The sequence below is a fragment of the Chelonoidis abingdonii genome, chromosome 3, assembly GCF_003597395.2.
Source record: "Chelonoidis abingdonii isolate Lonesome George chromosome 3, CheloAbing_2.0, whole genome shotgun sequence".
NCBI lineage: Eukaryota > Metazoa > Chordata > Testudines > Testudinidae > Chelonoidis > Chelonoidis abingdonii.
The window spans coordinates 135009706-135023398 of record NC_133771.1 but is presented as its reverse complement, the minus strand read 5'-3'; the positions used below and the strand labels follow the sequence as shown (position 1 = coordinate 135023398).

The following is a 13693-nucleotide window of genomic DNA, read 5'->3' as shown; positions in this document are numbered from 1 at the left end:
CTTTCTGTGTGGCTTTCAAGCAGTTAAGATACATCCCCAGCCCTGTTCCACAAAGCTTCTTTTCAAAGAAAACTAGCTTTTCCAACTCTCACAGGGGATTTGCTTTGAAAAGACAAAATGGGAAGATGCAACACACATGGAACTCACAGCAAAATTACCATGTGCCCTGCTTCAATTAGGCCATGAGACTCAGTCACCTTGTATGATGTAGCATAGTCATTCAGATCTGTCACTTCTAACTTATTCTGGTCTGTTTTTGAATTTGCAGTTTCACTAAAAACCTAATGTTCTTTTTAAGATTTCAGATGCTTTAATCAAACGTGTTCAGGTGTCTCAGGAACAGTGGGTCAAAGGAGCCTTGGAACCAAAAGTATCAGCTGAATTTGACCTGACTCTGGACAGTGAACCTTTACTACAGTCAATTCACCAGCTGGATTTTATTCAGATGAAATGTAGGGGTGAGCTTTTGTGATTTGATTTTTATTTTTTCTCTGTCTGCTTTGAAACTGTGCTGTAGAGGAGGAGGTGAAGGAAGGTGGGGAGAAAGAGAAACTAGTTGCAATTTATGGATAGTTTATTTTTATCTTCTCTTAAACATGAATTTACCAAGGAGTGCTTTCACCTCACCTCAGGTGACCCAGACAAGCTCAGACAGTGAAATTAGGTGAAGTTAAAGATTTGAAAAGATAAAAGTTTCAGACAAAGACCATCTGTCTGTTTTGAAGGTGGTGAAGACATTGGTGTCAATATGAACTTGAAAACAACTTAGCTCCTTTGTGTAGCATTAACAAGTTTAATACAGTTAATTAAAAATGAGTTGCCGATAGGGCTGGGTGGAAAACCACAATTGCCTTTTATGGACAATGTTGAGGTTTCAAAATTTTATTGTGAAAACATGGGCAAGAGGCCAGCCCTGAAGAGCCAATAGGCTGGGATGTGGGAGACTCAGGTTCAAATCCCTACTCTGTCTGAGTCACAACTGGGTCAGTGCCCTACTCACCGGGCTATATAGTCAGTATCACTCTGGAGCAATTGATATTGAATGACTTATACAAGGTGGAACAATTTCAACAGGAGAGAAAGCACAAGACTGACTATATAGCCCAGTGATTAGAACATTGACTTGAACCCCAGTCTTCCATATCCTAGATGACTGCCCTAACCACCATGCTATTGGCTACTCGGAGTGAACTTGCTCGTGCTCTCTCTCTTCCTCCCACCCTCAAACTTTTGTCAAAACTGATCCGTTTCCACAAAATGTTTTAGGTTTTGACAAAGCAGCATTTTTTTGACAGAAAACAGTTTCATTGAAAAATTTTCAACCAACTCTAATTACCAACATATCAGCAAGAGTATCATCAGTGGCAAATGAGTCACTTCTTACTCTCAGGACTTGTCTACACTACTGCTTAAGTTGATGAAGTTACATTGCTCAGGGGCGTGAAAAAAACACTACACTGAGTAATGTAACTTAATTTGACTTACAGCGGTGTCATAGCTTCTACATCTTGTTGAGGTGGCATAATTAGGTGGCGTCAATGAGAGCGCGCTCTCCCATTGGCATAATGTGTCTTCATCAGACGTGCTACCAGCACCGATTTAGTGTGGCAATGAAGACAAGCCCTCAGTAAGGCAAAACCACCATGATAGTTATGCTCAGTGGGGATACTGCAGTTGCAAGAACCCAAGATAAAGCTTTTGGAGGTATGGGCAAGAAATTAGCATGGAAGATCATTGGCTATGGAATTCCTTAACACCAAAGATCAGGATAAGCCCAAGCCTGACTGTCTATAGGACAAATTGCAAAACCCATCATTTGTACAAGGCCTCCCTCAATAATAATGACAGAAGAGCAGCCTGGTGATGTTTGTTTCCTGTGGTCAGGGAAGGGAGAACAAAAGGAAGTCGGGGGGCGGGGGTAGGAGTTAAGCTAAAAATGGCTGAAAGTAGGAGCTGGTAGGGAGTAGGTGCCATTTGCAAAAAACAGTGTAATGCAATTTTAAATGTTGTGCTTGGAGCTTAGATACCAGGGAGACAGGCACATGCAAACTGGATGTATGGACAGATAGACAGACATTCTGTAGGGGCCTCATCTAAAGCCCATTGAGATCAATGGGAGTGTTTCCATTGACTTCAACAGGCTTTGAATCCAGACCTATGGATACATGTGGAAGACATGGAAGAGTCTACCAGAAAGTATTGGATGGGTTGAAAATAATTTTGTTTTTCTCTGATTCCACAAGAGCAGTCCATAAACATGAGGATTCATGTTCATCTAGTAATTTATCTGTTTTCTGTAGGCTTAGTTCTGAACTGAAACATGTGCAACCAAATGCAAACAGAGTGGCTAATTTGACAGATAAATCCTTGGAGAAACAATGGAAACTGTTGAATTCAGATAAATAGTTAAAGGCTAAAATAAGCTCTTTAAGAGGGGATTGCATCTCAGCATAAATGGGTTATATTAATGAAGCCACTCTAAAAACATCAGTAAATTGCCCCTTTTAAAATTTAACAGCAAGAAAAATAGAAGCGAGAGCACAAGGCATGAGATTTAAAATGTAATTGAGAGAGCCTCTCTGAGTGTTATCTGCAGAGGAGTCAGTTGTCAACTTAGACTGGTGCTTTAATCTATCTACATTGAATAGTGGTTTATAGTCCCCCCTGAACAACTAATAATGAATTTAACTAAGCCACTCATGCATTCCAAATAGCTAAGCAGCCCAGAGAGTACCTGAGATGGGAACACCTTAGATTTTTGGCTTCCAGACATTCATCATTTTTTAATTTACAACCCGCAGAAAATCACTCTCCCTCGCCTCCCGCCCTAGGCCATGTCATCTCCACTCGCTTGTGCATTTGGAGGGTAGAACCAAGGCTGTGCCCATTCTCTGCCCACTTGCATTGGTGGGGAATAGTGGACATGTAGCACCTGCTTTCTCCTGGGGACCTGTACTTTCAGGGGCATAAGGAAGGCTCTTACTTCCCCTTATGCTGTGTGATCAAGTAGTACAAGCTATATTCTCGTTCTAAATAAATGTACAATCACAGGAAGATAGGAATTGTTTGACATATAGAGAGACATATTTATATATATATAAATAAAATTTTTGGCTGTGTGCCTATTTCTATTTAACCTTATAGGGTATGTTTATACTGAAATCACAGGGTGTGACTCAGCCCAAGTAGATATACCCAAGCTAGCTATAGTCTAGCTACCTCGGGTTCTGAGCAGTGAATTTGTGCAGTATGCACTTCAACATGGGCTGAACAAGCCCACACTGCATCCTGAATAATTATTCACAGTGGTAGCCAGCACTGAAATGCATCCTGCTGCAGGCTCTCCAGGTCCCAAGGTAGCTAGATTAAAGCTAGTTCAGGTATGTGCACTTGAGTTGCAGCCACACCCTGTGATTGATGTATAGACATGTTGGTATTTACTGGACTTTATTTTTGTGATCTCAACCCTTTTCTCCCCCAGTTCCTTTCCATTCCATACCAGATGGAAAGGTACCTTTGTATTCTTGACATCCTCCGTGTTCAGCCTGCCCCAGTATGTGTTGGCTTGCTCCCAAAAACTTTTCTATGTCAGCAAGCCGGTGCTAACGTGGACGCTCATTCCTTCTGTAAAGTCTCTCCCTTCCCCACTGATTCCTTAGTGCCTAAAAAATTTAAAACCAACTTTACACTATCATCTCATTCACATATTGAGAATCTGAAATGCCCCCTATCCAGATGGTCCTGCATGTAGAAATGGAAGGGATTATTTCAAAATGAGTGGCCATGTTTCGCTAACCAAAAACTAAATTGGTAGGAAACAGAGCTTTATAAATAACTGGGAAGCCAGCATAACATGTTGAGGCTTTGCTATTTATCCATAAGCTAAATACAGAGCAACCCCTAGGCTTGCATTCCTGAACCAGTAGTCTTACAAAAATATATGCCCCTCCTGAAACCAGCTCCTCTTTTTCCAGTCCCATTCACCACATTGCCCCAGATAGCAATCAATCTGTGCCAACCGTTTTGGTTTCATATGGAAATTCTACCAACTCTCTATGTTGTTTGGTCTGGCAACAGCAGATTCAGAATGCATTTTAATGACTCTCAGACCTAAACCACAATGGGAGATCAGATACAGTCCCAAGGGAAAAAGTTCCAGTCTGACCCTTTTAACTGCAAGTTGTTTTTTCCTATATGTTTATTTTCACCCTGGTATCTGAAGATTGGAAACTGGAGGAAGTTGTCCATGTTGAAATAAGGAAGCTGAGAGGTGGGACAGGGAGGAAGGGGAGAACTGTGAGGGGTAACTTCACCCAAAAGGAATGGAATATTGTCATCAGCACTTGTTGATGTCTGAATTTCTGAAATCTTTTTTCAAACCTCTGGCCTCGGCTCATTCAACATCACTAAGCTTGCACAGGTCAGTGGGAGGTGAATGCCTGCTCATAAACAAACATCAATTCACTGCGTTAGACAAAGCAGAATGAAAATGAGATTAGATTGTATTAAATTAGCCCTGGTGTTGACTTGTGCATATGTCTTACTGGTGGTCTAAAGATACGCCTCAGATCAAAAACTAATCTCAGTAAATAATGATCAGGCAGAGTTTCTTTAACATTGAGAAATGTAATCAGTTGCAGATTTACTGCACAGAAAGCACAACTGTGATACAGTAACTCCTCACTTAATGTTGTAGTTATGTTCCTGAAAAATGCAACTTTAAGTGAAACGATGTTAAGTGAATCCAATTTCCCCATAAGAATTAATGTAAATGGGGGGGTTAGGTTCCAGGGCAGCTTCCCCTGCTCTGCAAGCACCAGAGGCAGGGGTTTCAGCCTTCAGCCTGCCCATTCCATGCCTTCCCCCAAGCCCCCACCCTTGACCCATCTCTTCTCCCCCCTATCTCCTCCCCCTTTACTTCGTTCACTGCGTCCTGGCTCCTCCCCTCTCCCTCCGCTCCCTTCTTGATGCCAAGCCAGCTGATTGCCACATAGGAGAAGGAGGGGGGAGGCATGCCAAGTCCTCGCTCCTCCCCCCTCCCTTCTGTTGGGGCAATCAACTGGCTTGTGGTGTTTTGAAAGCAGGAGGGAGGGGGAGGGAGCAAGGACTCAGCACACAGGCTCCCTCCCCCACCCTCCCCTGCCTCCTGAACACAGCAAGCCAGCTGACTGCCCCAGGCAGGAGGGAGGCAGGAGGAGCAAGGACTCGGCGCACCTCCACTCCCTCCCCTGCCTCCTGCTGGCGGCAGTCAGCTGGCTTGTGGCATTTTGGAGGCAGGAGAGATGGGGGAGGAGCGAGGACTCAGCGCGCCTCCCCCCTCCCCTGCCTCCCGAATGCCGCAAACCAGCTGATGGCCGCTGGCGGGAAGGAGGGGGAGCCTGTGTGCCAAGTCCTCGCTCCTCCCCCCTCCCTCCTGCCCAGGGCAATCAGCTGGTTTGCTGCGTTCGGGAGACAGGGGAGGGAGGGGGAGCCTGCGCGCAGAGTCCTTGCTCCTCCACCCTCCCTTCTGCCTCCAAAATGCCTCAAGCCAGCTGATTGCCGCAGGCAGGAGGCGGGGGAAGGAGAGGGAAGGCGCTGATCTGCAGAGTCTGCTGGCAGACAGGAGGTGCTGTGGGGAGGGGGCTGTAGGGAAGCTGCCAGCTGTGGAGAAAGTAGGCAGCCAAACAACATAAGAGTGGAGCATTGCACAACTTTAAATGAGTATGCTCCCTAATTGATCAGCAATGTAACAACGAAACAACGTTAAGTGGGAGGACTTCAAGTGAGGAGTTACTGTACTGTAACGATGAGTGACAAGAGTGACTCTTTGCTAGCCTGTTAGCAATACCTCAGCACTCTAGGGGATATGTTGATCCACTGAAAGATATGCACAGTTTCTAATATTTGGTGGCATTTTGATTTAGCCCACATTTCTTTCCTTCACCTCCATCCTCTTCCCTCCATTATATTTTCTGATTGCCATGGTCTGAAATCCTTACCCTTCTCCATGACTCGCTGTGTCTGTACATCACAATCTCTCTGTTTTCACTAAAGACATGGACAGAGATCTAATCCAGGTTTGATTTGTTCTTGAATGCGGGAATATTGATGAGATTAGTGTTTGTTTGTTGCAAAAGGAAGAATAGATACAAATGCTTAAAATCACTTTTGGCATGTGGTGGCCCATCTTTTCCCCGTTCCCTTTCACCAACTCCACCTGCTTCTTGCTATGTGGTGTGATACAGAGATAACCCCCATACTCACACTGCCTCTGCTGTAGCTCCTGTCCAATATCCAACCCTGCTTTAGAAAGACTCACACCCACTGCGGTCTTCTCTGCCATCTTGACACAGCTTTAAAAACCAACCACCTCTTTCCACCCTGATGACTCCAAATATCAATGTGTCTGGCAGAAGCGGCTCCAGAGTTTCTGGCGCTGTAGGCAGAATTGAGGGGCGGCATTTTGTGCGCTCCCTACGGGGTGCGCGGGAGCTTCCGCTTCCACTCCCATCGTGCCACCGAAGAAGGACCCTCCGCCGAAAAGCCGCAGGCAACAGCAGCAGTCATTGAGCTGATCAATTGCCTGCCGCTGTTTTCTGCGGCACGTCAGCAGAAGGTCCTTCTTCGGCGGCGCGACAGGAGCGGAACTGGAAGCTCCCGTGCGCCCCATGCGGAGCGCACAAAATGCTGCCCCCTGAATCCTGGCACCCTAGGCGACTGCCTAGGGTCGCCTAATGGAAGCGCCGGCCCTTCTGTCTGGTTCTCCTCCCCCTGGAGTATACCTCCCTCCTGTCATCTCTACCCAGCCCTCATGATCATCCCACTCACATCTTCCTATGGGGACTCCCTCCTTTCCCCCGACCCCCTAACTTGACAGGTCTCTCACAACTCAGACTCATCACGAAAAAATAATTTGGTATTTGGAAAATCCAAGGGAGTGGCTTCATCCCTAGTTTTATCTCTGTTTATTTAATTTAGAGGGACCTAAAGTTTACAGAATCTCTCATTGGACTGTTGTCTTGCTGAATATAATCCCTCTACTGACTAGCCTAGGGGAAAAGTCATTGTACAGCTCGCTGGTCAGGTTGACAAACAGCAGAATAGAACCTTTGAACACAGGTGAAAGTAAGCCAGTAGGGTCCAGTACGCCGCACCAGCCTCTGCGGCCAGGATTAAAAGGATTAAAAGGGCAGTGGCAGTGGCAGGGAGCCCCGAGCCCTTTAAATCCCGCCTGCAGCTTTGGCGGCTGGGCTGGGGCCAGGATTTAAAGGGCTCAGAGCTCCCCACCACTGCAGAGAGCCCAGAGCCCTTTAAATCTCACCACAGCTTTGGCGGCCAGGCTGGGGCCAGGATTTAAAGGGCTTAGAGCTTCCCGCCGCTGGACCTGCAGTGGGGATTTAAAGGACCCAGAGCTCTGTGGTGGCTGGAACCCTGGGCCCTTTAATTTGCCTGGGAGCCCTGGGTTGATTTAAAGGCCCTGGGGCTCCCAGCAACAGCCGGTACCCCAGGGCCTTTAAATCTTAAGAGGCCCCACCTCTTCTGGTTGAGGCCCTGCCTTTTCTGGATGAGGCCACGCCCCCCTCAGGACTCTGGCAGTACCGGTAAGTCCTGTAAATTACTTTCACCCCTGTTTGAACATCCAGCTCAAGAGGGGCTATGGGATGAGTTGAATTGTGTGTGCTAAGCTTCTAACTTGCCATGAAACATCAGTGACAGTCCTGATCTAGTACCCAAAGGATGTCCTGCCTACATCATTTATAGAAGCCCAGCATTTAGAGATGGAAAAAACGTTTGGTTATCTGCTCCATCTCCTTGCCAAGGCAGCATTGTTCTGTACAGCATTTTTTTTTTAGTGCTTTCTGCAGAATAGTTTTAAATGGCACAAGCGATGGGACAGTTCTGTAATTTAACAGCTAAGTGTTCTCTTCCTCCCTCCACCCCATCGCAAATACTTAGCCTACATTTACCTTTTTTAAAGTGTGTATTATTGCTCTTAGGTACAGCCCAATGTACTGCCCTAAATAATTCGCCTCCCTTTCCTGTATTTGTAGACAGAGAGGCACAATTCCTTCTCCTTCCTCCTTTTCTCCAGTAGACTGGCAATCTGTTACTGGCTCTTATCCATAGCACATTGCCCCCTCCACCCAGGCCATCTAGGGCTGAAAGTGGAGCCAAAACTCTGCCCATTCCTGCTTACTCCCCACCTACCTACATGGGGTGGGAAGAGGAGATTAGTAGCAGGCATGCAGCAACTGCTTACTCCTATATGCTTGGACCCAAAATCCAGGGAGGCCATGCAGGGGCCTAGTTAGGGGTAAAGAGGTAGGTTGTGGGTCTTACTCCCCCTTGCTCCACTGTGTGGCCTTGCAGTCCTCCAGAATAGTATGGCCCTAAGTTTCACAACGTCATGTGTGGTAGGTTGGAAGTGCACAAGGATCACTTCACAAATTCTGAAGTGCATCCACTTCTGGCATATAACACAGCAGATCCCCAAGTCTTTGCTTCAAAATATATGGGTTATATACATTGAAGTCTAGGTATCTGGGCCAGAAGGGTCAGGGGGAGAGAGGAGTGAGAATTGTGTCTTACCTATTTAACAGTACATAGCAAAACTAGATGGCATTACTACTTCTTTAAGGCTTAAAGGTGACCTTCAAAGGATTTTTTTTTAATTAAGCTTGTGGCTTTTTTCACTTCTTTATGGTGAATAAAACTTGAAAACTTTCTTTTAAATTTTTGGGATTTTTTTGCTTAGATTTAAACCTTAGAAATGTCAGGAATCTGATCTTCCCCTTGTTTTGTGAAGGGGATCTGGGAGGGGGGTATCACTGGATGTGTATTGTGAACTTCACATTTTAACTAAAGTGGCAGGAGTGTGACTCTTTAACGACATTTTTTCTCCAACTCGTTCATTAGTCACTGACATTACATCTGTGTTAACAAGAACAAACAAAAAAAACCCTGAAGTTTTAAACAGTCCAGCTAAAACTCTTTTCACCTCCTAATTACAAAGCATTGAGTTTCTTGACTGTTGTGATATCACAATTTCACTAGTACTCCAGTTACCATATCATCTTCCAGGGAAGACAAAACCCAAGCTTTAATGTAAAAAAAATGAGCAGATTTTTATTTATTATACACTTTCAAGTATTCTTTAAATATCATAAAGAGGCAAAAATGTCACAACTTGGGAGAGGGGTCACCTTTAATAGTTTATTTTAAAAGCTGTCAGCCACACTCATTCTTTTGGGCTCTGTAGTAACAGCTCCAGGTCAGAACACCCAGAGTATGGAGCTGGACCCAGACCCACAGGACCGGAGCTGCCACTGTGATACGAGTGAGGGGCAGGCTTGTCCTTCAGCCCCACCCCTCTCTGGGCCTCTCCTCCTCCCCAGGCCAGGATTAGGGGTAGCAGTGCTAGGGTGAAGAGTGCTACTGGTAGCCGTTGCTACCCCCTCAGCAGCTTAGTATAGTGCACCTGTTGAATCGGGAGGCTACATCCACCCCTTGCTGAAAGTGCTCAGCATCTTGCAGGAGGCACCCAGCACTTTGCAGAACTGAGCCCTATTAGTAAAATTCAGCCCCATGCAGAAGGCCAGTCCAAGGCCTCCATGCCACTATACCCCAATAAAGCCCTGGGATTTAAGTGGTGCATAAGCCTTGCACTAGTCTTCTGTACAAGGGTGAAATTCACCCCAAATTAGGATTCTTGCTGACTAATCCCAGTGAAAGGAGAACAGAAAGATGCTGTGATGCTAGACAACAGAGGTAAATTGAGTTTAGTGGCATAGACAGATAATATACATGATCTCTCCTCACGGAAGCATGGCTGAATGTTCCACTTTGCTTATTTTTATTTTTGAAATATCAGCCTGGTCAATAGTACAGTAACATTTTCCTGGCCCAGCCAGTACTGACAATACCCTCATCCACAACATCACCCTCACTTTTGTAGTTTCCAAATGGATGAAGCCAACATCAGACTCCTGTAATGTAAAAATCACCTTTTTCTACCTGAACACAGTGATTCAGATAATAGATTCAAATGAAACAATTTTTCTTTAATAGTATCCCTACATTTCTCCTGAAACTTTTTTTAAACAAAGAATTGGGGTTTTGACGCCACAAAAAATTTTGTTAAATTTGCTTTCTGTGAGAAATTTAAATTTTTCTTTGAAAAACAAAATAACCCCATATAGAAATATTTCAATTTGGATAGGCTGCCACAGTGCCTCAAGGATAGTGAAGTTGGATTGTTTCATATCTCCAGTCTTCAATAATGGACTGAGCTCCCAGGCCACACTACAAGTTCCATGATGCACGATGGCATGAGGCACTCTCCCCCTTCACCCCATGCACCTCTTCCTCTCTGCAAGAGGGGAGACTGTAGTCCATCATGGGTCATGTATTCTGGCAGGGAGTCTGGCCTGTTGAGGAGAATGGATGTCTGTGGTGCCTGAATTACAATTTCCATGAGACACTGTGGCAGGATTTTCTAAATCAAAATTTTATTTTTTGTCCTAAATAATTTGGTATCAGCTAATTTTTTTTCAGTTTTCAGATACAATTTTTGATATAGAATTTGAAAAATTGAAGTTTTCCATGGGGAAAACACATTTTCTGACCAGCTCTATCCCCAAGTAACTTCGGCTACTTTGCAGAATGCGGGGGGATTAAAAGGGAGGTGAGGGAAGTGATGGATCATCATATTGCTGACAACAGAGTCTGACGGGTAAGGACAAAATTACACTAATCTGTACTCAGTTCCCATTACAGTGCCACCAGTCCCGTTACTGCAGCTGGAGAAGTGTTGTACTCGAAACAACAGTGTGACACTGGCCTGGAGGATGCCACCCTTTACCCATAATCCAGTGGAAGGGTATATCTTGGAACTTGATGATGGAGATGGCGGCCAATTCCGAGTGAGGACTTCATTCAGCATTTATTTGAGTTCTCTCTGTGTTATTGTTAAACTTCCATAAGGACATGGATGTAGAAGGGCAGTTTCTCTAATTCATTCCTGCTTCTGCAGTGCAATGGGGCCAAAAAGCTGCTGGATCGTCCCAGATAAGGATTCCCCTTGCATGGAGGTGTCTCTAACTAGTGTAGTCAGTTTCTGTGCTGCCCTCCTGCAGGCTTTGGGATGGAGGGGTTGTGAGGGTCGAAGGTGGAAGTTCAGTGCACTACTGTGGTACTCAGCTCGCTGTTAGCCCCTTGCAGGATATAGTAAACTGGAGTTGGATAGAGAAGCCCCAAGGTTGCTCTAATGTATGCTGGGGTTGAACCCAGTATATAAATGGCCCAGGAATTGGAGAGGTTCCTTTGCAGATTTCACTGTTGGCTTCACCCAGCAAACAATGACCCAGGTTAAGAAATGTAATCCTGGAACAATTCTGTTATTCATGGTTTTCTGGGTAAATTTGGCTTTTATCTGAGGTTCTCAAAATCCTTTCTATGGTCACGGAAGAGCTCAACTCAGACAAGACTGAAGTGGTGATGGTGGGCTGGGGGAAGCAGCAGTAGATGGCAGAGGTTATATGAGTCCCTTTGAAAGAATATGTGTGCCATTAGTTACTAATTTTTGCAATGTAGAGGTGATCTACAACCCCCGCTTCTGCCTGACAATCCTATTACTGAAGTGACTCAACCAGCTTTTTATCATCTGCATCTGGCTTGGAGACTGCAGTGTTTCCTCTCAGATGTAGACCTTGCCACCATTATCTAGTCCAGTGTTTCCCAAACTAGGGACGCTGCTTGTTTAGGGAAAGCCCCTGTCGGGCCGGGCCGGTTTGTTTACCTGCCATGTCCACAGGTGCGGCCGATCGCGGCTCCCACTGGCTGTGGTTCACTGCTCCGGGCCAATGGGAGCCGCTCGAAGCAGTGGCCAGTATATCCCAAAATTTCCAAAAAATAAAACAAAAAATTAAAGAATTTCACCTGTTGGAGATTGTCTAATGCTTTATCCAGTCTCCAATTAAAAATGTGGTTTCTTCTTCATCCCTATAGACTCTTACATTGCCTGACAGATCCCACTTATATTTTGCTTAGATTTTTCTCTTTCATAATTTCATCCCATTACTCCTGGCCATCCCCTTTGTGCTCCAAATGACGACTCATCCTGCTTGGTGTTTGTACCAGTCAGATCTTTGCAGCCATTTGTCACATTCCCTCTACCCCCTTAATTGTTGGATAGCCAAATGATACATACAAAGCTCTTTTTATTGTCAGAAATAAGCCTCTTCGGACCCTGTATTCGTGGTTTGGATTTAGGCTCCAAAACTACATTGCTGTATATTAACAATTCCCATAGGAGGATTGAGACAGCCCTCTTGAAATAACAAAACTATGCATTTTAGACTTCCCTTTTTAATCTTTGTCTCACTCTTGCTGCCTCCACCTTTCTTTCTTGACTTTTCTTCTCCATGTTGAGCCTCACTGGATCTAAGTATCCCTACTATAATAATGTAAATTCTAAATTCTCCTAAACATTGAACAATATTTACTTTTAGCTTATGTTTAAAAGTCTGACTGTGAGACCCTCTGTTGGGAAGAAGGTGGTGAGCTTTGTTCCTGTCTCTTTGAATGCTCAGGAAGTGTATGTTGGCAAGGAGACCCTGTGCACAATTGATGGCCTTCATTTCAACAGTACCTATAATGCAAGAGTCAAAGCTTTTAATTCATCAGGAGTTGGCCCTTATAGCAAGACAGTTGTTTTACAGACATCTGACGGTGAGTTTCATTAAAAAATAAAGAGCTCCAGTTTCTAGCAACCAGGTATTCACGTTCCATCACAGCCACCACTATACTTGGCATTATGAGTTTTAATAACCTTCATTAAGGGGCCCCAGCACTGAATGTGCCTAGAGGCTGAGCTTCCCTCTCAGCCCTATGCTGACTCCAGGACAGGACTGATATACGTTAGTGGGGCAGGACGGGGAAGCCCATACTCCTGCTGCTCCTTCTGTGGATAAATAGAAGATATCAGATCCCCTTCAGCAGATCTTGGCCTTGGTGAGTGTACACGTGATTTCCATGTGCACACTTTCCAGCAGTAGTATGCATGTGCAGATTTGTGGAGTCTAACACTTGCACACAGTGTTAGGATCAATTGGGTACATGCACAGGATTTAGTGCTGGGAAAGAACTTGTGCAACTGTAGCTGCACGCAGCCGGCGGCTATGTTGTGCCCTAATTGAAAATCAAGCCTGCAGTCTCTGAGGTTCTCAATCCAGCCCTTTCCCCTGCCGCAAATACTCAAAAATGATAAAAGAAAAATAAAATCCAGCTCTTTAGACTTTTGGCATGTTTTAGTTATTGGCAGCTCTCCAGGATTCAAATGATACAAGTGCATTTGCCTGTTGAGGCTTTGAGTTTAATTAAAATCGTGTTTACTCTAGAGTACATAGTCATTTACACCACACACTGTGAATATCTATATGCCACTTCTCGTCTCCACCTCTCTCTCTCTGTCTTTAGTGTTTCAGTGTTTTCTTCACTACTGATACTAATTTCACAAGAGTGTTCGATAAGACTTGAGTGGTAGTTCATGCTGTGTTCCCATCTAATTACACTTGACATCCATATGGGCACCACAAGAAGTTCATCTTGATTAATAATACTGTAAATTAATCCTGAAGCAAATACCATAATCATGCTCTGTATTTATATAGTGTTGTCAAAATATGTCAATATAAAATATTTAGCTGTAAAGAAT

At 44.7% G+C, this 13693-nt stretch overlaps 1 protein-coding gene across 11 annotated transcripts in view; it reads left to right on the top strand.

Annotated features, from left to right (window-relative positions):
* TRIM67 (tripartite motif containing 67) overlaps positions 1–13693 on the top strand; it is a 44624-nt gene that overhangs the window by 17237 nt on the left and 13694 nt on the right. For 4 of the 11 annotated variants that reach the window (XM_075064126.1, XM_075064124.1, XM_075064125.1 and 1 more), the window contains 3 exons: positions 299–452; positions 10744–10901; positions 12570–12708. In XM_075064126.1, the coding sequence (XP_074920227.1) occupies positions 299–452; positions 10744–10901; positions 12570–12708 (451 nt within the window). Of the gene's footprint in view, positions 1–298; positions 459–10743; positions 10902–12569; positions 12709–13693 lie in introns of all 11 variants that reach the window. The other 7 variants (XM_075064129.1, XM_075064128.1, XM_075064127.1 and 4 more) reach the window with 3 other exon arrangements.